Raw genomic sequence first — 24,493 nt, 5'->3', positions numbered from 1 at the left:
GGCCTCCCCACTCCCGCCCTCTCTCCCTCCCGTATCCCTGGGTCCGCCCGTATCCCTGCATTCCCTGCTGCAGCATCCCCTCCTCCCCTCAATCCCATCAGTAGCGGCGGCCCCGGGCTCGGCTCCCCGCGCTGCGGCGGCGCTCGGCGGCGGCTCCCCCCCGCCGCGGCCGCCATGTTAGGCTGCAGCGCGCTCGGCGGCGGCGGCTGCCGCGTGTGACCGCGGGAGGGAAGGAGGGAGGGAAGGAGGGAGGGAGGGAAGGAAGGAGGGAGCGGCGGGGGAGAGGAGGGCGCGGAAGCGGAGGGAGGGCGCCGCCGCTACCCCTCCCCGCCGCCCCGCGCACGCACATACACACACACACCCCGCACACGCACCGCCCGAGGATGCCCTTTGCCCAGGGGGGCGAAGCCGGGACACCATCGCGCCGCCGGGAGTGAAGCCACCACCGCAACCGCCGCCGTCGTCGTCGGGGCCTCCCGGCCCGCAGCGTGCGGCCGGAGCGGGGACGCCGGCGCTTTCCCTCCGCCTCAGGACGCGCACCGGGTGGAGGAGGAGGAGGGCGCCGTCTCCGCAGCAGCAGCCGCCGCCGCAGCCATGGGAAGGATTTGACAGGGCTCGGAGCGCTTTTGCCGGTGTGTCGGGGCGCGCGTCCCGCCCGCCGCCCCTTGGCGCAGCGGAGGAGAAGGGGGCGACAATGAAGACTTTAGTTTTTTTGAATCACTGAAAAGCCTTAAAAGGAGACTCGGTAAGGAGGAGGAGGAGGAGGAAGGGAAAGGCTGCCCGGGGCAGGACGTGGCTGCGCCCTGAGGAGGGGGGGCTGTGCCCCACCCCGCGGTGGCCGCGGAGGCGCTGCCGGGGCCGGGGGAGGCGGCGGGGGGCGTCGGGGCTGCGCGGCCCCTCATCCCTCCCTCCCTCCCCGCCGGTGTGCGCCCTCGTTTCTGCTGTCTTTCGCTTATATAAATACGTAAATACATCTGTTTTTCCCTTCCCATCCGTCCTGGGAAGCGGAACCGAAGGGGCTGTTAGCCCGTGGTGCTGCGGCGGGGCTTCTCGCAGGATCGCGCTGCATGATCTGCATTGGGAATGAAGGAGAAGACCTTCTTAAATATATAACTGCGTGTGTCTGTGCACGCACGGTGAAATCGGTGTCAGGCAGTCTCAGTTGAATTTGAGTGCAATTATTATTTTTAAAGCATCGGGAATGCCCATATATGTTTTTGCCCCACTTCTTATTAAGCCTATTCATTTTTTTTTAGGATAACTATTTTATTCTCTTAAATGTCATGAATACACAGATATCCACACTGTATGTGTGTGTCTGAAACTCCAAGGGTTTAGTTTCAGGCTGGGAACACCGAGGTGGGCTGGCAATTAAGGACCGTCACAGTTTGACACTTGTTAAAAATACTGTTGACTTCTTTTTAAACAACAAAACCCTCAAAAGTTTTTTTGTTGTTGTTGTTTTTTTTTTTTTTTTTTTTTTTTTGTTGTTGCTTTTCTGACAAAGTAATAATAATCATTAAAAAAGAAACCCCAATGCAAACTGAAACAGCCATGTCTGGAGAAGTGCGTTTGAAGCAGTTGGAGCAGTTTATTTTGGATGGGCCAACACAGACTAATGGGCAATGCTTCAGTGTGGAAACCTTGCTGGATATACTCATCTGCCTTTATGATGAATGTAATAATTCCCCTCTGAGAAGAGAGAAGAACATCCTTGAGTATCTGGAGTGGGGTAAGTTTGAACGTGTTTATTTTGTGTACATCCGTCCATGTTCCTGTCTGCTTTGTATAATGTCTCTGTTATTTATGTGTGAGAGGGGATTGTTTATAACACAGTGTTTTACTGGGAAGTGTTGTCAGTTTCACTATATTTAAACGTGGTAGTGGTGCTAAAAAGAAATCTCTATTGGTTTTTTGTCTTTGAGGTATGCATGTAAAACATGCTTCATATTTTTTATTTTTCTTTTTTGACGTGGATCGGGCTTTTGTGTTCGTAGCATATTTGTTTGCCTTCAGGCCCAGCTGTTGAGTTTTGTATGTTAAAGTTGCTGGGAATATGGAATGGTGAGGGATAAATTCTCTGATGCCTGCAAAAATATCAATGCACAGTCCTCTGATTTGCTGCTGCAGTTGAATCTATACTGCTTTAAAATAAAACATGTTGATCAACAAGACAATCCTTCAGCTTTCTGAAATGATAAGGTTTGTAACATCTGTGAAGATGGAGATGACATTCTCTTCTTTAATATAAAATTGTTGCTGATTTAAGTAGTTGTTTTTTCCATCAGGAAAATCGAAGTTGAAAAGCAGAATGAAAATCTGTGTGTCCCTGGCAGACTTTTCACTTTGTGGGAGATAGGATATTAGTAGATTTTTAAAGGAAAGCAGGTGAATGATATTGTGCCAGTTCTCCTTAAGTTGTCACAGAACTGGTTGACTCTATTTTTTTTTCTTTCTAATTCTCTTTCTTCCTCCTCCTAAAGTCAGATGTAAACCAGAAGATGCAGTCTGACATAAGAACCTTGATGAGAATGGTTGCTATATCTGACCTTCAAACTTCAAAGTCATGCTGCACTTCTGTATTTGCATACAGAACCATTTACCACATTTGCTTTGTAATAAATACATCAGCAGGCCTCCTTTATTAAAAAAAGCATATTTTTGAAACACGTAACAGGCATTTGATTAATTAGGTGGTCGAGCTCTTCAAAATGAAGTTGCTGAGGAAAGACATTGTTTTGATAACTGATCTAACAACTTGAGGCTGATATGTGTGTGTTTTATTTTCCTGCTCCTCTCTGTAGTCATACTGACATCTAAAGGACATCTGACTCAGTAATTAAGTTTCTTGTAGTGTTCATATTGCACTGTTTTTTGTTTTCTTATTATCTGGAGGAACAGGCTATAATTAATGCATTCTAGCAAAGGAGGAAATAGTAATTAAAAGTACTTCTGAAGAATCTTCCCTCTAAAACTGCCACTGGCATACAGAAGCTGTGAGAGACTGGGAAGATAGGATGGCTCCAAGGGTATTTTCTGCGCAGGAACTTAGTGTAGTCTGCAGTGCATCTAGCTAGCTGATGCCCTGTAAATAATAATAATAACAACCAAGTAAACCATATCTAGATGATCAGAACAACAGTGTGTTTAGGACCCATTGTTTTAGGTGCTGGTGCATTCAGTGGTGGTTGTTTAATGGGTAAATGCATCATTGCAAGGCTCTGACAGTACCTGAAGATTTCTGTAATAAGCTTTCCCATCTGCTGATGGAAATAATACACTGTTTTGGAAAGGCTGGACTGGAATAAGGTTTCTTGCTGGCCTATTTTTCCTGCTATTTTTCCACTCTCTTGCTCCAGCTGTGCCTTAGCAGGACTCTTAGGCTTCAGAGAAGACCAGCTGCTCCCGTTTCCAGGGCTGAGTTACTGTAGTCCTCTGTCTGCTCCCAGCTCTGCTGTCCAGGCTTCTGCCCCTGGGAGCTTTCCAGGAGGGTTTGTGAGGTGACATGGAAGAGCCAGCGGTGGCTGGTACCTGCTGGTGGAAGTGTCTGTGTGAATGATGTCTTTATCCTGAAAACACTCCCAGGAGTGTCTCCTCTGAGGGCCAGCCCTCCTAGTGAAACTGGCGGTCTCTGGCATTCCTCTTGGGGTCAGGGAGTTGGCAAAATCAGGCTCTTAGAGAGGTCGGGTACCCTCCAGTGCTCTGGTGCAGTGGAGTTACTGAGGGTACCCTGTGTTTTGATATAATCATGACCTCTCGTATCTCTCCCCGGAAGAAGAAACAATGCAAGTGGTTGATAAGAAAGAGGTTATGTGTGGTTTTAAAGTCAGAGATGTGCTGAGTAGTGGCAGAAGTGGAAGGCTGGCAGCCAGAAATCATGGACTCTGCCTGCACCCGCACCTCTCTAAAGGACTCAGTGTTGAAGTGCTTTCAGCTCAGTTTTTTTTAGCTTCTCTATTTGAACTGCAGGAAAAGTAGCACAAATTTTACACCAGGGAGTTCAGAAAGCTGCTGCATGTGGAGCACTCTCGGTTTTGAATGTACCATATAAAATAGTGTGTATTAATTTATTTTTCCTATCAGTGGAATAAAACTTGGGGCCTGGTATATCTATTGGTAGATGTCAGTTGGATGCTGGCATTTTGTGGGTTTCTGCCAAACATCCACAGATTGGCTCGATTATTATGGAGAGTGCAATCTGAATGTACTGGAATTGGTCAGGGAACTGGTATGAACTGGGATGTGTGTGTATGTATACAAAATGCAGAGTACAAATTTACTCCTGAGAACTGATTGTCATCTTAAACTGCCTTTGTTAAAAAGAAAATATTCCTTCTAGAAGTAAATAAGGTTTATTTTTAGTCTGTTAATTTTAAGAAAAGGCTAATAAACATCTGTTCAGTGGTCACACAGACTTCTGTTGAGCAGCAAATATTTTTTTCTTGCTTTTCAGCAGTGTAGTTTTGAGGTGTTACTGTTTGGTTTTGTGGAGAGTTTGAGCTGGGGTTGCATTTGGGGATGTGTATTTTTATACAGACAGTTCTGGGTCTGAGATGTTATTTGCTGTATTTCATGTAAGACTGAACCACAATCTGACTTTTTGGGGGAAAGGTTTAAGAGGTATTCTACCATGGAGAAGCTAATGTCTTAATGACAGCCATGTGACTGCTGCTATATTTAGGGGAACTAAGAAGCTTCATGTTCTAGTACTTAGATCTTTTAGGACTACTTTATGAACTTGTAATCTAGAACTATAACGTATTAAAAATGAATTGGGGTAAAAGAATTGAGATCTGAACTAGCTGTTCATGTTTTGGTGTGATACTGTGAGTTTAACTCAGGAAGTGGAGAAAGTAAGGTCTCTACAATGTGAAGTTGAGTTTTAAATTTTTGTAGAATTTCAGTCTTTTTTGCTGCTTGAAATGGCATTAAACTGGTTAGAAGTGTCAGGTTAATTATTTTGTGATACAGAAGCTGCTTTGCTTCTAAAATCCTATCTTTGGCTTTAAGTGAAAATATAATTACATTCCCTATTCTTATACAGTATTAGTTTTGTGACTTGTTTGTAAGATGATTTGATTTTGTTGTTTATATTACATAGGTATCTTATATGCCAACACAGCCATGGAAAGAGCCAATGTATTTGTGTTCTGAGGGTTAAATCAGGGCACATTTTGAGATATCAGGAAGAAACTGGAACATTTAGATTTGGCTTGTTCTATGTATTTGATGATAGTTTTCATTTTTATCTCTATTGATAGTTGTATTTGTGATTTAGAAAAGGGTTTGTCTAATTATAGCAACTGGAGCTTGCCAGAAAAAGCTGTTGAGAATTCCAAGCACTTTGCTTTTTCTTGTCTGCTTGTATGTGAGTTGCCACGCTGACACAAGAGTGTAAGGGAGGTAACAAAGGCTGATAAGGTGAACTTGAAGGAGAACTATAATGATAAAAAGAAGCTTTTGGAGGTGTTTTGGTTCTGGGAAAACTTTCTTTCCAATGGCTCCAGTTTGAATTGCTATTAAAAAGAAATGAGAACAATGTTCTTTAGGATGCATTGAAAGAATAATAGAATAAACCTCAAAAGGTGTGGTGATGAAAGTGAGAGAAGATGGAGGGCACCACCAATACCGTGGTGAGGTCAGTGACTTGATTAAATCTGTGCTCTTGTTGGAAAAATGTAAACTGTCCTCTAGTAAAAGTTTTATTTGATTGGTTTTGTTCAGTTCGTTGTTGTTCTTGTTTGGTTTGTTTTTTCCTACTGAAGAAAGCTTTGGAAGATGGATGAAATTGTTCTCATTTAATCTCTAGTAGAACTGAAATGCATGCTGTTTCTGCAGTGCTGATATGGTCATACACTAGACTGTCATCATTGGTCTCATACTTCTGTTACTCAGTTGTGCAGCATCTGTTCTTGATACTGAAAATGACTCTATCACCATACAACCAATTTTTCAAGACAGTTGTGGAGAGGTTGTCTATGTTATCTTTCTGGTGATCTCTCTCATGGTTTTTCTTAAAAAATAGTAAGCCTCTTTTTGAACTAGATTTGTTTTTGCATATTAGTTACAAAAGCAAACAAAATCTTGTCTCTAGGCTTCTGCACATCTTCTTTGTTATTTATCTCTGTATAGGTCCTGAACAAAATCACAGTAATTTTCAGCTATTAGTTGCTTATGTTTTGTTTTTAAAACAGCTATTAAAAACAATCCTTCATTTAGGTCCTACTCATAGCAGACAGTAAAAGACTTAGCAATCAACTTTTTCAAGTTTTGTTGTTTCGTTTTTTTTTAAAGTAGACTTTGTTGCTCAGTATTTTCCAACCTTAGTACTATCTAACCCATTAGAAATACTTTTTTCCCCCTAATTACATTCTAAAAGGTATCAACTTCTTTTTATTCCAGTCATAAAAATGGGAATACCTCCTGGCCTGACATCAGCAAAAACAGTTATTCAGTTCTTTCTGGAAAAGGACAAGCATCTTGCTTGTCAAGGCCAGTTAATGTGCTTAGGCATATTCCTAATTTTAAATGCGAGTTGTTTCATTGCTTGCAGCTGAGCCTTGTGAACTGATTGGACTCCATCAATGTAGAAGACATTGTGGCATTCTTGACACATACATTTCTGACATTGTTTACAATAACACTTTACTGCTTATTTTGTGTAATCTGTTGTTTCTGTTACACAGCTGCAGCCAACAATTAAATGTTTTTTTAGTGATTAGGGTGAAAGAAGAAGGTTCTTCAGTGCTCTCAAATAGAAATGACCTTCAAATCTCTGTGTTTCAGAGTATTCAGAATATTGTGTAAAGATATTTTATACTGATGCAGTTCTATACCAAATTACTTGAAGAAGAAGGAAACAGTATTTGCATGAAAATATGTAGAAGAATGGTTGCCCGTGCAGCTTTAGTGTTAGGTAGCTCTGTGTTTAAGGTCTATACCTTTTAAATTGTGATTTTTTTTCCCCAAATTTATTTCAGTTTTGATTCTTTCCTTCAACACAGTAAACTAATTACTGTAAGTTTATCACCAGTTCTGATGTGATCAAATGACCTGTGAGACCATCCAGTTAATTCTACTTGGTTTTTATTAGTTTCCAGTAGAGTGAGGCATTAATCCCTTGAAATGTGTTAGTTTCTTTGCACATTTTCATTACACCAAGTGTTTTTGAAATTAAACCCCTTAATTTTAAGTAGAAATAAGTTTAAAGGGTCTTCTTTTTTGGCTCTTTTTGTTCTGTTGGGCAAGGGAAGTTTGGAAGTACTCCAAGGCTGCCTGTTTTGGGGCATATTTGGGGTGTGTGTCTTCAGGTTGACTGACTTCTGTCAGTAATGTCCTGTTTGTTGCAAAGGAGCACAGCTTGCTTAGATAGAAAGCTAACTAATATTTAGTTTCCAGGAATTTTAGAAATGCCTTTATTCTGTACAGAAATTCCTCACATGCTTTGGTCTAATGGGGACAAATGGAGAAATACAATTATATGAGTTAGTCTGCTCAGTGGGCATTATAAACCTCATGCCAACACAATAAATTCCCTGTTATTAGGATATCTCATGTTTAAGGGTTAATCCAGTAGGGTTTTTTTATGGTATGACCATAACTGTAAAATGTACTGCTCAAGGTGTGTTTGCATTTTTAACCTCTGTGTAGGATATGAGGCTGTGCATGTACCTGATTAAACTCCTTCCTTGTATTTTGGCCCTTCTCTCCTGGACTTTACTGATGTATTTTTTTTATAACCTGCAGCATATTATATCACAGTTGACTAAAGTGTGGATATTGCGCTCCAAAAGCAATGAACTTTATTGCTCAATGTAGTTCAATTCTTAGGAAAAAAAAAAAATTTCTTTTTATTTTACAAAAACCGGTAGAAGCTGCCTTTCTTTTTGAAGCTCTACCTTACACCCATAGATCAGTGTTTGAATCCTGAATAGTAGCAGCAAATAACAGTAATTTCACTACTGAGTCATACCTGTAGCTGGAGACACCAGTGTTGTTGAAATTTTCTTATGAATAAATTGCAAATACAGGATTTCGAGATACAAAGTGGCTGTAGGCTGCTATCCTGGAAATCATTCTCCCCGTATTATTTTCTGAAAGTGAACTGTAATAAATTATCCTGGATGTGTCTTTGAAAAATATTAACGTATTCTTAGCATCTCTAATTGCTTTTATCCTGTAAAAAATTTACAATACCCATTTGTGCAGAAAACTTCCAGAAGCAATTAGATCCTGCTGCCAAGCTCTAAAACCTGACTAAAAAAGCTACAGTGGATAGCTGAGGCAGGATTGAAAGAAAAGGCCAGTTTCTAGACTCTTTAAATTTTATCTTTTGGCAGAGCAGGCATTCCTTCCATAAACATTTGTGCTTGTTTAATTTGATTCTCTTTTTCTGGCTGAACAACTGGAATATTTTGTTCTACTCTGGTCTAACTTACCTCAACACGTTATTTTTCTAAAATCCTCATTAAGCTTGGGAATGCTTCTAATGTGGACCAAAATCTTTAAAAAATGCAAGTGATTTAGGTCAGTCATGTGCAATCTTTTGTTAATGACAAGATTTTTATTTTAAATAGTTTAAACATGACATTAGGCTTAATAATAACTGCAAAAATCTTCTATTCAGACAGGTCAGTTTGCTTTATTTCTAGTAATACAGCCTAATTCGGTTTACTAGTGGTCACCATGGATAAAATCCACATGAGGTATATCCAGACTCCTATGACTTTGTGTTTCATAATTCTTCCTTATCCAGACTTCCAGTTTGATTTAAATTATTTTTGTTACACAATATTGCAGATTTCTTTTATTCTTAGGGATCAGCTTCTTAGTGCACCTTCTCTTGGCAACTTTTTGAAAAGCTTGTCATAGGGACCTTGTAGATGTTATGAACTGTGGTATTTTTGTGTGCCATTTTGAGGGGAAAAGATATATTTTGTTAGGCAATTTAGTAGAAATGTGCAGTAATTTTTTTGTAGAAATAAATAGTGAGTTTAGTGTGCCATTCCAAGTGGGAGAGGAAAAAGCATTTGTAGATGTTAATAAAAATAATTGCATTTCCTTCAGATGTTGTGGGATTAGAACAGCAATGCTTTGTTGGTCTTTTGTTTCATTTCCTTTCAGTCTCAGAGTTCGAGGCTTGGAGGAGGATGTGGTGGAGGGCCTGCAGGTCTCCATGTCTGAGTCCTTCCTCCTTTCCTTTCTCCAAGGTTTTCCATGGACAGTGTTATTCCAAAGCAATATACCTTCTCAGCTGAGGCCTCGTGCATTTCTTCCATGCTTCCATTCTGTTGCTTTTCATCCCATCTAAATCTCAGTGTTTCTAAAATGGTGTGGATATCCATGTGTCAGTCTGATTTTCCCATGGCCAGAATCTTGGTTTCTGGATTTGGATTGGTATTTTTTCTTTGTTTTTCCCTAGTCATTCCTCAAGATTTCATGATTTTCTTGGCCAGATTCATAATATAGAGATTGTGTGTGGAGAATGGTAGCAAAAAGTTGTCACCTGTGTGAAAAATAACACACAGGCCTTACCCACAGGTGCATCTATACAGTGTTTTCCTGTACATTTCTTATTAGAACAATTGATTTACTATCATTAATCATTTTGCCTTGTTAGATTTTGCAGAACTGGAGCCTTGGGCTGTTTGTTCTGGCTATGAGTAAGAAGTTGTGATCTGTTTTAGTCCTGTAGTCTAAAAAGGATGAAACTTAACTGGGAGTATAGCTTTATCATTTTAATACCTGAAACTAAAATAAAGAAGTGATAGAAAGGGTGGCAATTACATTTGTCTGCCCAGTGGTTTTTAAAGAAAGTGTCATTTGTGCTGTGGCGACACAGAAGTCCTAAGGTATTTCCTGTTGGTGCTCATTAAAGTTCTTTCACCTTTACCATGCTGCCTTTTGTAAATAAAGCACTGTGTTGTCTGACTGTTTTGCAGGACACATAGTAACAAGAGGAGGAAATAGAAGTCACATTTTGATTGCAACTCACTGGTTTCATCTTGGGTGGGGGCTGATTTGATGGTGTCTTTAGGCTGGCTAAATCCACTGAACTTTGTTTTGCTGAGGCTTGTGTGGGCAGAGGGACACAATCCAATTAACAACCAAGCTGCAGAAGCACACTGAAATCTGTCAGTATGGTTCTGTGGAGATACTGTAGTGGGGTTTGTACAAAAGAAAGAGGCTAGGATTGTGACAGCCCAGACTTCTGTGGCTCCACCTACTACAACTCCTGTGCTTCAGGCTGGTTGCCTCTCAGATTCCCATGACCGTACACGGGAGCTACAATTTTGAAACAAATTTTGAGGCTACCAGCTTCTTCTGGTAGGTATTTGGTGAAGAAATTCCACAAGCCTCATTTTTTTTCTGTAACAGTTTCTAAAACTTTTCTTTTTACAGTGAGAAAGTTTCTAATAATGAAGAGGGATCTTCAAAATGACGGGCTGATTTTGATGATGGTAATTCCTTGCAAAAAGAAAGTGTTGGTCTTGTGTGTTCTGTGGTATTTGGCATAGTATCACTCAGTGTCTTTACACTGTTTGCCTTGTATACTTTGTAACTGAAAGACAAGGATTTTTATGTTAACACACTTGGAATAGTTTCCTTCTATTTCCCCCAACTTTTAGAAAACACATGATGTACTATTTTGTGATTATTTAAAAAGATCCTTTTATAATTTTGATAGGGACTGACACAAAGGAGACTTGTTTTCTCGCTGAACTGATATGTTAGAGGAAATTATGGAAGCTGCTTCCTATGCAAACAGAAATTTGCAGAGAAGACCATTATTATTTTGCTGTTCTGTCATTCCACCTCCAATATTGACTGTTTTCACCTTCACAGCTAGCAGCCATTTCTGGGTAACAAAATATGTACTTCTAAATTTCTGCATCTTTATAAAAGTCATAATTTAATTTTTGAAATCAAACTAGTCAAGTGGGTTTTTCAGGATATAAGTAGGTGTAAGTAGGCTGGCTATAAAAATGTACTGTCTATGGCCTTATATGTTACTGTTTTTTCTGAAAATAAGGGATGATTTAATACCTCCATTGATGATAATTCACACTCTGAAAATGCAAACACTATTTAGAGTTAAGGTTACCAAGAGAAAATGGTATACAGTGTGTGTTACCACAGCTGGTGTGTATTACTTCATTAGCTTGTTATTTTTTTGGTTAACTTTATCATTGAGTAACACTGACTTCAGAGAAGGTGATCTGGGAGCCAGTTGCTTTTGGTGGTGTAGCTTCTTAGGTACTTCAGTGAGTATTTGTGCAGTTATACTGCTGAGTATATGCTGCAGGAGCTCATGGTAATGCCTGAAGAGTCTCTTCCTGGCTGATTTAGCAGAGATGTCATCTGATCTTATCAGTAGTAGCCTAGTGCTTAAACTTTCTGGGGGAGAAAAAAGTGTACAACTGGGGCAAGGAGCTGATGATTTGTTGTCTAGCTATATTCTTCTTGAATTTTTTACATTCTTCTTCTCCAAAGCTAAGATCATTTAATGGAAATTGTATTACTTACTGACAATACTGCATTCGCTTTGTGGTCCTTGGCACTACCAATAGGAGGGGATGCCATCCAATAGTCTTGATATTAGTACTTTAAAATTTGCTTTGATTTCACCATTAAGTTTTCTTGATAAGGAAACAAACCACTCTAAAGAGTTTTTGCTTTGTCTTGGTCATGTGGTTCATGTTGTCAGTTAATGTATTTAACCATATGTATGATCATAGTTATAATTACAGAAGTTTCTACCTTATATGTTGCTGGCCATTGATTTGTTCTAAAGCCTCAATGCATTCAGTTCTTAACCAGGCTGAATTTGTGGCAGTAAAATCTTTTGTTCGCATCAAAGTGTCATATGATTATTCAAAACTTGAATAATTTTATTCCATGTGACCTTGTGACTTTTTTTCCACCCTCTACCTTAATTAGGAAGTAGAACATTTATTGATAATTCTTACTGATGACAGGTCATGATCAGCAAAATGAAATTTTACACTTTAAAACCTAGGTGTTAAGAATATATAAGTCTGTCTCTAAAAGGAAGTTTCTTGTCTTGCTTCTTTCACTTCAGAGAGGGTTTCCATCTTTTGGGGATTTCCTTTTTTTTTTTTTTTTTTTTCTTTTCCAGTTTAAGGAAACAATTTTCTCTAAGTATTTTCTTTAGTAATTTTGATATTATCCCACTGATTCTTAAAGCAGTAAAGAAAACTTTACGATTGCTAGATTTGCATAGCACTTTTGCTAATGTTAGGCTATTATTAGTTGCTGCTCTTAGTTTAGATTTTCAGTTTCTCTCAGACACACCTTCTCCAGCTCTCTCTGTGTTCCCTGTCCCTGGCGTGTAAAGTCACACTCTCTTACAGTGACAGGTTACAAAGGTAATTTCCTAGCACGGTTCCAGCATCAGGGGTACAAATCCATTTCCAATGGGAAGCATCAGAGGAAATTTGCAGGAGATGGAAGATGGTAAATTAAGTAATTTTGGCAAAGCTACAAGGATTTCTTCTTGGTATGCTGATCATTGTTTTTAATAATACTCCCCCCCCCACTACCCTCCTCAAAGCTTGTGGCAGAATTTTCATTACCTTCAAGAGAAGCAGGGTCAAACTACATGTCTGAATTAAGCATAATAACTTAGCATAGGGGCTTGGGGTCTTTTGTGTGTGTTTGTAAAACACAGTGCAGAAGAGCTGCACTGCTACTTCCTGATGTCCCTTCTCAGAGTATTCCCATCAGACAGGAATATTTGAAGTCTATAAATGTGCTGCTTGACATTTCCAGACTCACAATTTAAACATAAGCCTTGACAAATAAGCCCAGATTCTCTTCTCTCTCTTTGCCTTAGTGTCTGTCTCATACCATATTTTTCTATGCCAGGCACTTACAGACCTAGGTGCTGTTTTCTTTGCTACTTTTTTCTCTTTGAGAGAAAACAGTCTCTCCACTGAAAGGCCATTTCCCAGGTGGTGTGTCAAGATTTGAGGAAGTTTAGACATCTGAATGGGGATGGATTCATCATGTGGGAGGCATTGACTTTAATAGCTGTGAGCCAAAATTGTCATGTCTGTCTGATAGGAAGAAGGCATTTCTAAGCCTAATTCTGCTCTCAGTTAATGGAGATAAGCATGATATTAATTCACTGATGCCCTCATGATACTAAAGCAGTTCATATTTGCTGCTGAGCTTCTAAAGAAAGCCAAACTATTTGAGGGCATTAACTGGTTAAGTATGTAAAATTATGCTTCAATTACTCTAGCTTTTTCTAGATGTCAAGAGAGAATATTTTCATTATTTTGCTTCACTTTTTTATAGTATGCTTTTGAAATGTGTGTTTATTTCCTGCTTTTGAGGGTTGTAAATATACTTTTTTCCCTTTCAATTACTTTCCTGGTGAGAAAATAATTTACAGTAATATTGGGTACTTTCATATATTGCCTTGAAAACCTGTATGAGAAAAGTATGTAGTCATTAGCATATGAAATATCTCTGCAAAGTAATGGAGGCACAGCTGTGATTTGTGAAGGTGACTTAAAAATTCAGTGGAAAAGCAGTTTCTAGGATCCAGGTTTATGTTTGTGTTCCTTCCAATTTAATTTGTTTTTCTTCGAAGTTTTTTGAAATGTTTGTTGTGGAAATTCCTGAAGGTGTGGGTGGCTTGTATCTTCTGTGTGTTTAAGGGCTTTATTTATTTGCTTAAATTTCCAGCATACTGTTTTGGTACCCTTTCTAATCTTATTTCTGTGATCTTGTTGCTGTGATGTCCTCTTTCCTCCCTCTGCTGTACCTTCAGCATTGTACAACTTGAAGCAGTGGCAATTGTTTTATTTCTCAGAAGGGAAGTGCTCTTTACTGCAGCGGTTGGGTGGATGCTTGCCAGAATTGTGTTTTGAGCAACTGTTTGTGTGTGTTGAACTTGGACCTCCATAAAAATTACTATTCTTGTTACTCATGGTGGTTTGTTTGTACCTCACCTTTGCAAAATCTTTCCTGCAGATTATGACGTGCATGTGACACGCCTGTGATATGTATGCCACTGGCATTTCAGGGAAGTTTTCCTGGAGTGTCTTAATGTCGTACAGAAATTGAAATGCATGCATTTAAATCTTGTCTCATATTTCCTATTTATGGAATAGGTTTGCAGTGTCTCCTTCTATGTGTTAGGGTTTAGCTTGAGTGGACTTCGAGGAATACTGATGGTCGTGGTGTTGGAGCAAGTAATTGTCAGGCTGCAAAATTCAGATAATTGCTACGCTAGACACATAATCTATAAAACTGTATATGCTTTCAGCAAGTCAAATATGATGTCAAGAGAGACAACCAGAAACCCTTTGATTATTATCTCCAACTAATGCTGGGAATTACCTCCTGGAAGGCTGTATCTGCATAGGTATTGCTCAAAAAGTTTTAATTGTAGGTTGAGGCAGGTTCTCTTAAAACCTTGTACTTAATCATCAGTTAAGGTGAAAAATACTACCCCTCCTTTTTTTCTGCCTGGTGCTTCTGAGTATCTGCTTCTGCCTATTTCCAGTGGCACTCTGAACTGCCCTGTGAAGAACTGATTTTAAAGCAAGTGTGCTAAGTAAAAGTCAGCTTTCCATCAAGAATGGATACTCTGCATTTTTAGGTAACTTCATTTCGGTGTTTACAGCTTAAGAGCTTCTGAGCACATTCTGTAGGGTGCCCAGAGGTTGGTTAGTGGTCAGTCTGTTTTTACAGCAACTTAGTCATGATATACCAGAGGAGAAATGTGGAATTTTTTTTTTTTTATGTAGTACTGCAAAAGAAAAATTCAAGAACTATTCATGAGTTATTACTTTGCAGATAGCAACTATTTCTGAGGCTCAGTGTAATTTATGTAGTACATAATGCTTTGCATCAGAAGTTATTTATGGGGCAGTTTGTTTAATAAGGATATTTCTGAGTGATTTTGCTGCCTTGTTATAATTTGCATTTACTTTGTGTTTCATTTGAGCAGAAACATTTTGTACAAATTGCTGTAATCTGTATTTTTGCTCTGCCAGGTTCAAACAGCAAAAGTTCTTGAAGTGTCCCAAGATAGCTATTTATGATATACCAGGAATACTGGAATTGGAGTTGGCATTGAGTCTGTCAGAGTTCTTCAGAGAAAGTATGGCAAGGGTTGGAGTTGCCTTCCATGGCCTTTTGTCATAGCCAGCTCTTGTGCATACTTTTGGATGAGGGGAAGGAATAGCTATTCCTCTGCTCTGCTGCTGCACATTTAATATTCCTAAAATGATGGTGATTTAGGGTTCTTATTCTTGATGTGGAAGAGCAGGACTTCAGAAACTTGACTCCTTTCTTTTACAGGTGTAGAAGGTCACCAATGAATTGGTGCTCTGACGTGGTAGGATTACTAAAAGGAGTTTGTTTTCTTACTAGTCTGTGGGCAGTGGAATTTGAGGTTTTAGTCCAGTCTTGGCTTCATTAGCACATGGATAGAAAAGCGTAACTTTTAATGAATTCTTTGATTATTTAAAGGGAGCTGTCTTGAAAAAAAATTATTAACAAAACATTAGACTTCAGCCTGACCATATGACATCTGAAATAATGGGCAGTCATTCACACATGTGTAAAATCAAAAACAGAACAGTAGTGGATTTTCAAATTTTTGTTTTGTTTATTTGTATGGAACAGTGACATCTGAATGAAGTGCAAGCCAGTGCAGAAGCAGATCCTACATCAGTATTTGTTCTGGAAAGCTGCAATAGCTCATTTGTGGTTTTCCTGCTTGTAAATAATGTAGTTAGCCCACCTCCTGCTGAATGTTTTTATTCATTATATGATTCTGCTGATGAATGTCTCTGCTTCTCTGAACTATATCAAGGAAGAATATAGAGCAAGTTACTTGGTGATTTCTTGCGTTAAATCCCAAAATGCAAAGAAGAATTTAATGTTGTCCTGGAGGTTCTTGAATGTTTTCCCCTTCTCTTCTCAATTCCATGTAACAGAGGAAGCTTTATTTTATGTAGGTTAGTATATTAAGTCCCTTCCATTTTGTGAGCTCAGTACTGCAGTAGGTGAGCTGCAGATTAAATGGAGAGTAATTTCTTTACTCATCCCTTTGAATGCTTTTCTCCTCTTGCTTGTGGCTTTAACTGGTGACTGTGACTGAATGGCCACACACAAAAATCTCCAAGACTTTCTTAGCACAGTCAGCATCTTTGTTTTAAGGTACTTTTCTGCACCAAGCATGATAATACTTTTCCTGTGAGTTTGGTTTAATTCCTAAAAAATGTTACTGCAGATGATTGCACTGGAGAAGAAGAAGCATGTTTCTTTCTTGTGATTTCATTAACTGCATAGGGTATATAATTTTGGAGCTTATTAGCTGAGAAGAGTAGTTAGGATTTGAAACTTGAAGTAAGGCATTATTTTTTTAAATATTGCTTACAGTGTTGGGAGAAAGGCAAACACAAGAAAAGTCAACGTGATCATTTTTCTTTCCTTTTTCTTTCAAGCCTGGTAACTTCAGGAAGGAAGCTTTACCATGAAAAGAGATGTAGATGTGTTTCCATTGCAGTGGTTCTGTGGAGCACTGACCTTCTGGTCATGTTGAGGGCACTGACCTCCGCTTAGTCCCTGCACAATCACAGAACAAATAAATGGTGGTTCAGAGCTGCCTTCCCACGTTTGCTGAGAGTTCTGACTCATCTTTAAAACTTAGTATTTTGTCCTGAACTAGCCATGAACCATAAAGCCTCTGCTCCCTTGAGATACGCATCTTGCTTTTGAGTGGTTTCAGCTTGATGATAGTACAGGTGGGACCATATCTTGCTTATCTAATTCTCAGAATTTTTCCAGGTCTGTTGTACATTCAATATGAGTTGAGCAGTGTACAAGGATTATCTTTGAGCTGGTTAGCCTGGGATACTGTTTCTCCTGAATTTGAGGAGTTTGTGCCATACATGCAAGCATCCCCACTGCCCAGCTAATGTCTTGATCTCAGGCATCTCTGTTAATATCAGAAGCCAGTCCATTTCCATTTGGAAATGCAAGGCCTAAGTAATGACTACGTTCTGCTTTTTTATTTTATATCTGCTGAGGTTTCCAATCCTTCCACACTCACCGGATGTTGAGCAGTTTTTGTGCTGTTTCAGTGATAAAGATTTATGGTGCAGCTCCACAGTTTGACATCTGCACTCCTGTAAGGAGTGAACTGATTGTTGGATGAAGTATGTCTGCAGTTGCAGCAAAACTGACTTAAGAGGTGAAGATGATGTATTGTGCAACTGTACCTTGTTGAGTGGACTGGAGATTTTTATTTATCTCTTTCCCAGAAATCCAGCACCAGATTTTAATGGTATAAGAACGGAGCAAGGAATGGTAGTGCTGGTGTTATGAAGAAATTTACGTTACGTTCTTTGTGTATCTATAAAGTAATTTGACTGCATAATGCCTGAGCCAATTCTGAGTTTGCTTGGAAACTCCGAGAATTCCTCCTAGTCTGAAACAAAGGATATGTGAGTATCATTTATAGTTTTAGCAAAAATAGCTGTAGCTGTATGCTGGTGATGTTTTTCCTGCTTGTTCCCCCCTGTGACCTGTTTTGCATATCCCATAGGACAGTAGGGCTCTGGAAACTAATTCATACTTTGTTGGGGACTAAGCTGTCAAAGTAAGCAGTTACTTAGTGGATGAATTTGTGGTTTGCTGGAAAGGAAAATGTTTGGGTCTTTTTTACAAGGGAATTGAATGATGCTGTGGAGAATTGTATTCTCTTGCTGGCTGCTATGGAGGGTTTATTTTTTCATATAATGCTGGATATTAACCACATATTTTGTATGTAACCAGTATTGCGCATTCATCACCATATGGATCAGTTAGTTGACTTCCTGTGGTTTGATATGAAGAGATACTGAGAACTCTCAGCTGTCACTGAAATCAGTTGGAGCTCTGTTTTAAACTCTAAAGCTCTATATTATGTTATGTGCTCTATTAAGTTCATATATGGATTTCTAAAATGGCCAGCTAATATTAGATGATTTACTTTTCCCTTAAATTATCACGTGCCAGTTCCTGTTCTCATAAAGGCCGTAAGATCACTGCTTTTCAAGGGTTGTTTTAAAAGGCAGTGTATTTAGGATCTTGCCAGAGAATACATTTAACAGTTTTTGTGAGAAGTCACAAGTCTTGTTGCACAATGAATTAGATGGATTGTTTTCAGGAACCACCTGAATATATCTTATCTGAATATTGGAAGAGTTGCAGACTCATCATTTGTCTGTCTGTGCTTTCCAGTTTGTCACCAGCCCAAACTTAAGTCTCCTTCAGCATTGATGTCTTAGCCCATTCTTATTGTTTTGGTTTTTTTTTTTCTTTGACACATATTTGTCCAGTGCCATTCCATTCCAATTAATTGTCTTTTAGTTCCTTTTTTAACAGAATGTTCTGTTAACTGCACTTTACACAGCACGTATATTTACTTCATTTATTGTTGCAGCTGTAGTTGATCTGAACAGAGCTGATGCTGTTTTGGAAGGCAACTTGTGTTTTGGAAGAGATGAGTAGAATTTTTCTGAATTAAAATGAGGTGTGATAGAGCTACTGGTAGATGTGCAAAGGGAAAAATCTATATAAAAGAAGTGGTGACAAGTTGCATTTGGCTTCGTCTCAGTGTCACTATGGTTTGTAGAAAGCTAAGGAGGAGGGGGCGTGCTGTGCTTAAAATAAGATCGTCTGTGTGTTCAAGAAGTGAGAGTGCTTTAGAGCACATGTTCAGGATTCCTGTAGATTCAGTGAGAGTGTGTAAATGTATTTAAAGGCATCCAGAGAGGGATCCTGTCTGCCTGAATGAGAGGCTTTCTGGCTTGTGCTTTCTCAGCCTTTAGGGGGGAGCACAGTTCAGCTTTTGCATGGTGTACCTGTCAGTTTGCCTCATCTAAGGTCTGGGGATAATGCTGTTGGAGCTTGAACACCCAAAGATGTCTCTAAAGCCATAGTTAAAAGCATTTTTTTTTTCTTGTTCATTTGGGTTATTGCAGGGAAGCTACAGCTGCACCATGTTCCAGTGTTTAGTACCTCAGCCAGTAGGGAAGGAAAGCTGTGTTTCAGTTCCAGTCACTTGTGGCTAGACCACAGCATCCAGGCTCTGAGATAAAGGACATTCTGTATTGCTTCTTCTTCACCATTTTTGGGAAAAGAGCACTATGTTTTCTTTCTCCTGTGGTTGGCTTTGTAGTAGGAACATACTTTTCCAAATGTTAAATGAAGAAGCAGCATAACATCAATTGTCTTCCTAAAATCCAAAGTTTTGCTTTTTGTTCTTTCCTCTTTTAAAATCTAACTGCTACAGAACAAAAACAAAGCAAGCTGCTTTTCAGTTAATCATATATTTAAAGGTGCACCACTGTCACTGTGCTTTGTATGTGGGATAGGAAAATCCTTCCTTTAGATAGCGATGTGGGCATTTTGAGCCCTTTTTATGTCTTGGTGGATGCACTTCTAGCCCTGGTACACTTGCTCTGATTCACTGAGTGCAGGATATGAGAAGGGGAACAGGGACAAAATCCAAAAGGAATCTGAAATGGTTCAAATGTCATGGCACATCTTTTAGAGGATGGTCTGTGTCATGTTCTGATTTATGCAGATGAAGTCAATGTTTGTAACTATTGTGAACTTCCAAACTGATTTTTATTTGTGGGGAAACAGTAAAACTTGTACTGAAAAGAATCCTTCAAGTTGAAAGTTTCTGTTCTTAAGAAGAAAAGCAAAATCTTCCTGATCATACTTTGCTGTTATCAAAGAGCTGTCTGAGGTATCCCCCTCATTTTTGACTTCTCCTGAAGTAAGGGCAAATTGCAGCCTTTCTTTGCTGCCTTCACTGTTGATCTCGTGCAGTTGTAACAATGTGATGCAGTAATTGTGTCCATGTTGATATTTTATAAACAAAATATTGTTTTAAGGACCACCTATGACATTTGATTATTTCAAATGCTAAAGATATGAAGTTTTTGTAAAATAATGGAAATGTCAAGTGCCATGTGGTAGAGAAGAGGTGATGTGTGGTTTTTTGGATGGAATTTATTCTAGCTCGTTTACATGCAAAGGGCAGTTACTTCACTAGACTTTTATAGAACTTCTGGGTTTAACAAGTACTGAGTCATTGCCTAATCCATAATATTTACAAGTCACTCTGCATGCTCAGATATGACTGCAGTATCATGCAAAGTTTGTTAACTAAATGAAACATTTTTTAATTGTTTCTGAGATAAATTACTGTTTTCTAGCTGCTCTAACAGAAGACAGATGGCTTTTCTGTTATGTGTAGCCACTTTCTAATGAAACAGTTGAAGAAATTGATTTTTAATAGGTTTTTATTTAGAAATCTTTTGGGCCTCTACAGATAGATGGATAGTTGTGCGAGAACAAAGCACAGTCCAATATAAAAATAAAGTGCTTAAACGTGAAAAATAGATGCTATTAAATAAGACTTTATGTAGTAATGGCTGCTGACCTGCTGTTCATTCAGGTAAAATGGGATTTTCACTCTTTTAAGCTACAGATGTACATTTAAGACAGGCTATCAGCTGGGTTTTCTTGTATGTTTTCTTGTTTCATTATTTCTGAAGGATTGCAATCAAAAATTCTGTAAAGAATTTTTGTGAATTAAAATCTGGATCATTTATGGATTTATTTTGGTATAGGAAATTGAATTGTGGATAAAAAACTGGAAGAAGATGTTGTAATGCTAAAAAACATTCTTTATTTTTAGTTCAGAAAAGCTATTCCATAGTGGTGAAATTTAACTCCAAATGCTCCAGATAAGTTTCTTTTTCAGGAAGGCATGGCCATGCTTAATTCGGTTTCTGGAGTTATTCTTGCATTGTGAATGGGATGCTGGAGGCACAGCTTTCCATAAACAGACTGCAGTCAAGTGGAATTTGATGGTGGGGGTCCAGATAGGAAGTAATTAAATGTTTTAGGTTTCACTCACTTGGGTTCATTTTAATGGATGTCTTTAGTTTTGGAAGCCTGGCCCACAGCAGTAATAGATAATATTGAATGAATGGCTATTTCCAAAGAGAGAAAAGAGTGGGGTTTTTTGGTGGTGGTGTGATGTTTGATGAGTCTAATGTAAAGGAAACTAAAATGCCTGACCACTGACCTTATTTTCAAAATCAAAGCTAATGCTAATGTAAGGTCAATAAAGACACCAAATGGCTGGGCTTTCTTTCACAAATCATGTTTGCATATTGTGATGGGTGCATGTTTTTACACTGCAGTATGGCAGAGCCTTTATTTCAATTCTCTTCTATTTACTGTATATATTAGAAAGGGCTCATGGTGGTCTGCTCCTCATGGCTGCAGGGCAATCCCAGCACCTCCTCCCTTCTTCCTTCCATGACCCAGGTGCTGGAAGGGCTGTTTCTCTCCTTTTTTTCCCCTCACTTCTCTCTGAATTTGTCTTTTGCCCTTCCATTTCCCATTTCCCCTCAGGTGCCACCACCATAGTGGCTATGGGGCCGGGCAGTGTCCCCACTCCCAACCCCTCCACTCAGGCACCCAATGTTCCTTAATAGGTGAAAATGGTAAGGAGTGGTCAAGAATCCGGGTTAAAGTTGGTTTTGTTACATTGGATTAACGATCCCTTCGTAAATTTATAATTAGGCAAGTAGATGAGTGTAGGTCAAGACAAATAGCACTGAAATTACCTGGTGTTAAATTATCTGCATTCCCCACAGCTCTGTTTCTTGGCCCACAGTGCAGCCACACCAGAATTGTTATTGGATGTAGAATTGTAACAAAAATGTATCTTACTAATTCAAGCAACTGAACTATTTTTCCCCTCTCTCTCCTTATGATGCCTTGCAGTTCTAGTTGAAAATTGTTTATCTGTTGTGAAATCAACTTTGAAACTTTAGGTCTTAGGTCATTACTTATTAAGATTAAAGTTTATCATTGTTCCTTTCAGTCTGAAAGAGTGAGAGTTTGAAAGTTAATTTTTAGGGCTATGAATGGGCTTCACTTTGCCACACTGAGCTGAAATCTGTCAGGTACAAAGGTTTGGTGTTGAGTCCCTGGTGCCCTTCTGTTGACTTTGCTGTTCTTTCCTCGGAGGAGGCAAACAGCCTTTCTGCAGGGAGGATTGACCCAGTGCTGGTAGTCCCCAAACACAGTCCCTTCTCCACCTGCACGTTCAAACGATCTGCCACTGTCACCTCCATTCCTGCAGGTGCAGGGCAGTCCTGGAGACGAGGCTTCCCCAGCTCCTGATGCTTGGATCAGTTCCTTGTATCTAGTTACGCTCTCAAATGCACCTGTCTGGTCCCTGCTGCTGGCAGGGCTGCTTTGCTATGCACTGAGTTTGTGTCAAGCAGTTCAGCTGGCAGTCCTCAGAGGCTGCCTTCTGCCTGGCCCAAGCAGCACCTGATTATTGGGAATCGGAGCAGTCATTAAGCACAAAGCCATTTCCATCCTCTGTGTCCCTTTATGGGTGTCCTGCTGATAAACAGTAACAGCAGAGGAAATGTTAAGCCAGCCATACAACCTCTAGGACCATTTGCATGTTTGTCAGACTTTTTCCTGACTCTTACCCAGACATAAATAGTTTTTCTAACCTGGTATTTATGGTACAGAAATAACTTAAAATTTAGGATGGTATGTGTGGATTTTTCATTAGCTTTCTATTTTTCAGGCCTATGAGGGAGTTTTTCAATTTGAGACCAAATTGACCAATCTGAGACCAAAGAATAGTTCTGATAGGTACCAGACCATTTCCTGTTTTTCTGTGAAGTATGTCAGCTGTATTTAAATTCCTTCAGGGATGATTTTTGGCATGTGAACTGTTACTGGTTTGCCCACAAATTAGTCAAAATTAGCTTGCAGTGGCTGTGGTAGATGTTAGTCTTCTTTCATTGGGAGTAAAGTAGATAGACTATAAAACAGCAACAACCACAAAATCCTCCTTCCCTCCTTCTGCTCAATAATTGACTTTTAAACTTTATCTATTTTAAATGAGGAAATGCTGAAAATGGATATGAGAAGCTTCGAGACTTGTACACTAGTTAGTGATCCTCACTTTATGATGGGTGCAAAATTTATATGCTCAGAAAACCAAATTTACCTTTCCACCACTGGTCTTAAGAGATAAAGAAGTATTCTGGATTTATTAATTATAAAAAAGAGTTTTCTGTAATTACTGGAATCATTGTTTTGAAATACAAATTAGCACTTGCTCTGACAACTACTGTGTTCACAAAAACCCTACTGAGGGATAGCCTGCAGAACAATTCTTCTGGTACAGTTGTTTTTAAGTAATCCGTGTCAACACTAGACATCGAAAATGTGAGAGCTATGCCGTGGTCTGAAACAGCTGTCAAGTGTAGTTTCTGGCACAGAGCCATCTTCAGATATTCTTGTATCCTGTTAACATAGAATATGAAGAGATTGTTTTTTTCTGCATTGGTTGAATTTGTGGTCAGAGGGAAGAGGAAGAAAAGGTCCCAAGTTATAAATTAAAATAAATTGGTTCAAGAAAGGTGTAAATAAGCATCAATCGCTGGCTGCCTTTATTCACGTCATGAAGTGCTTTCCTGAGTGTAAGGATGTACTTAACCACATGCTTTCCTGAATCTGGGACAAGGCTCCTACTGCACTTTGAATTTGGGCTAAGATAAGCTCTTCAGTTGGGATCATGGCAAAGTTTACAGCTATTACCAAGTATATTAAAAAATAAGAAATTTAGGTGCTTTCTCTTTTTAATGATCCAAAAGGACAAGATAAACAGCAGTAAATTTGAGGTTTGATTGAAATAGGAAAACAACTGTAGCAGAGAATTCAGGGAGAGTTTCAAGGGGAGCAGGAAGGGAAGTTGTTTCAGGGCACTGGCATGTCTTTCTCTACATACATGCAGTCTTATCCAAATCGAAATCTGTATTCCATTTAGCAGAATTTAACATGCAAAACTGATTTTTCATGGTAGCTAGATGACACCCTGCTGAGACCTGAGTTGATAAGAGAACACAGTAGTTTAGATATGTGTATGGGCTGCTCTCAAGACTTACTTGAGTTTGGCAGGATAGTTACAGAATACTCCAGTAGAGGATGTGAAGTCTTAGATGCGTTCCTTACTGAAACGATGCAAAGGAATCTTTACCAGTAGGTAAATTATATTTAATTCTGGTTGTTATGGGTATTCTGCTCATCCTTTTAATTTTCTTTGAATTGTAGAAATTAAAAATGGCAAAAGTGGATTAGGATTAGGTCATCCAGCATATTTCCTTGCCAGTGAGGGATTTTCAGTAGTTTTTTTTTCTGCCTTTTGTTTTCTGAAGTTCCTTATTGTAGCCTAACCTAATTAAGGTTCTTGCCAAAGGGAAGCTGGATAAGGACTTCTTTTGGAGGCTGGCAAGGAATCACAGTGAATCAGAGCACTGTAGCATCATACCAGATCAATGTCATCTAGTCTGAATGTAGATAAAATACATTGTGCATTTCACACAAATACATTTGACATTTCATC

At 39.2% G+C, this 24,493-nt stretch overlaps 1 protein-coding gene across 4 annotated transcripts in view; it reads left to right on the top strand.

Annotated features, from left to right (window-relative positions):
- Positions 1–672: 672 nt before the first annotated feature.
- The window catches only part of CDC42BPA (CDC42 binding protein kinase alpha), a 179,699-nt gene continuing 155,878 nt past the window's right edge, over positions 673–24,493 (top strand). For all 4 annotated transcript variants that reach the window (XM_053972807.1, XM_053972809.1, XM_053972806.1 and 1 more), the window contains exons 1-2: positions 673–745; positions 1,508–1,732. In XM_053972807.1, the coding sequence (XP_053828782.1) occupies positions 1,537–1,732 (196 nt within the window). In that variant the 5' untranslated portion in view covers positions 673–745; positions 1,508–1,536. The remainder of the gene's footprint in view (positions 746–1,507; positions 1,733–24,493) is intronic.

This window comes from Vidua macroura, chromosome 3 (genome assembly GCF_024509145.1).
Source record: "Vidua macroura isolate BioBank_ID:100142 chromosome 3, ASM2450914v1, whole genome shotgun sequence".
Lineage (NCBI taxonomy): Eukaryota > Metazoa > Chordata > Aves > Passeriformes > Viduidae > Vidua > Vidua macroura.
This window is presented reverse-complemented; position numbering and strand designations above follow the sequence as displayed.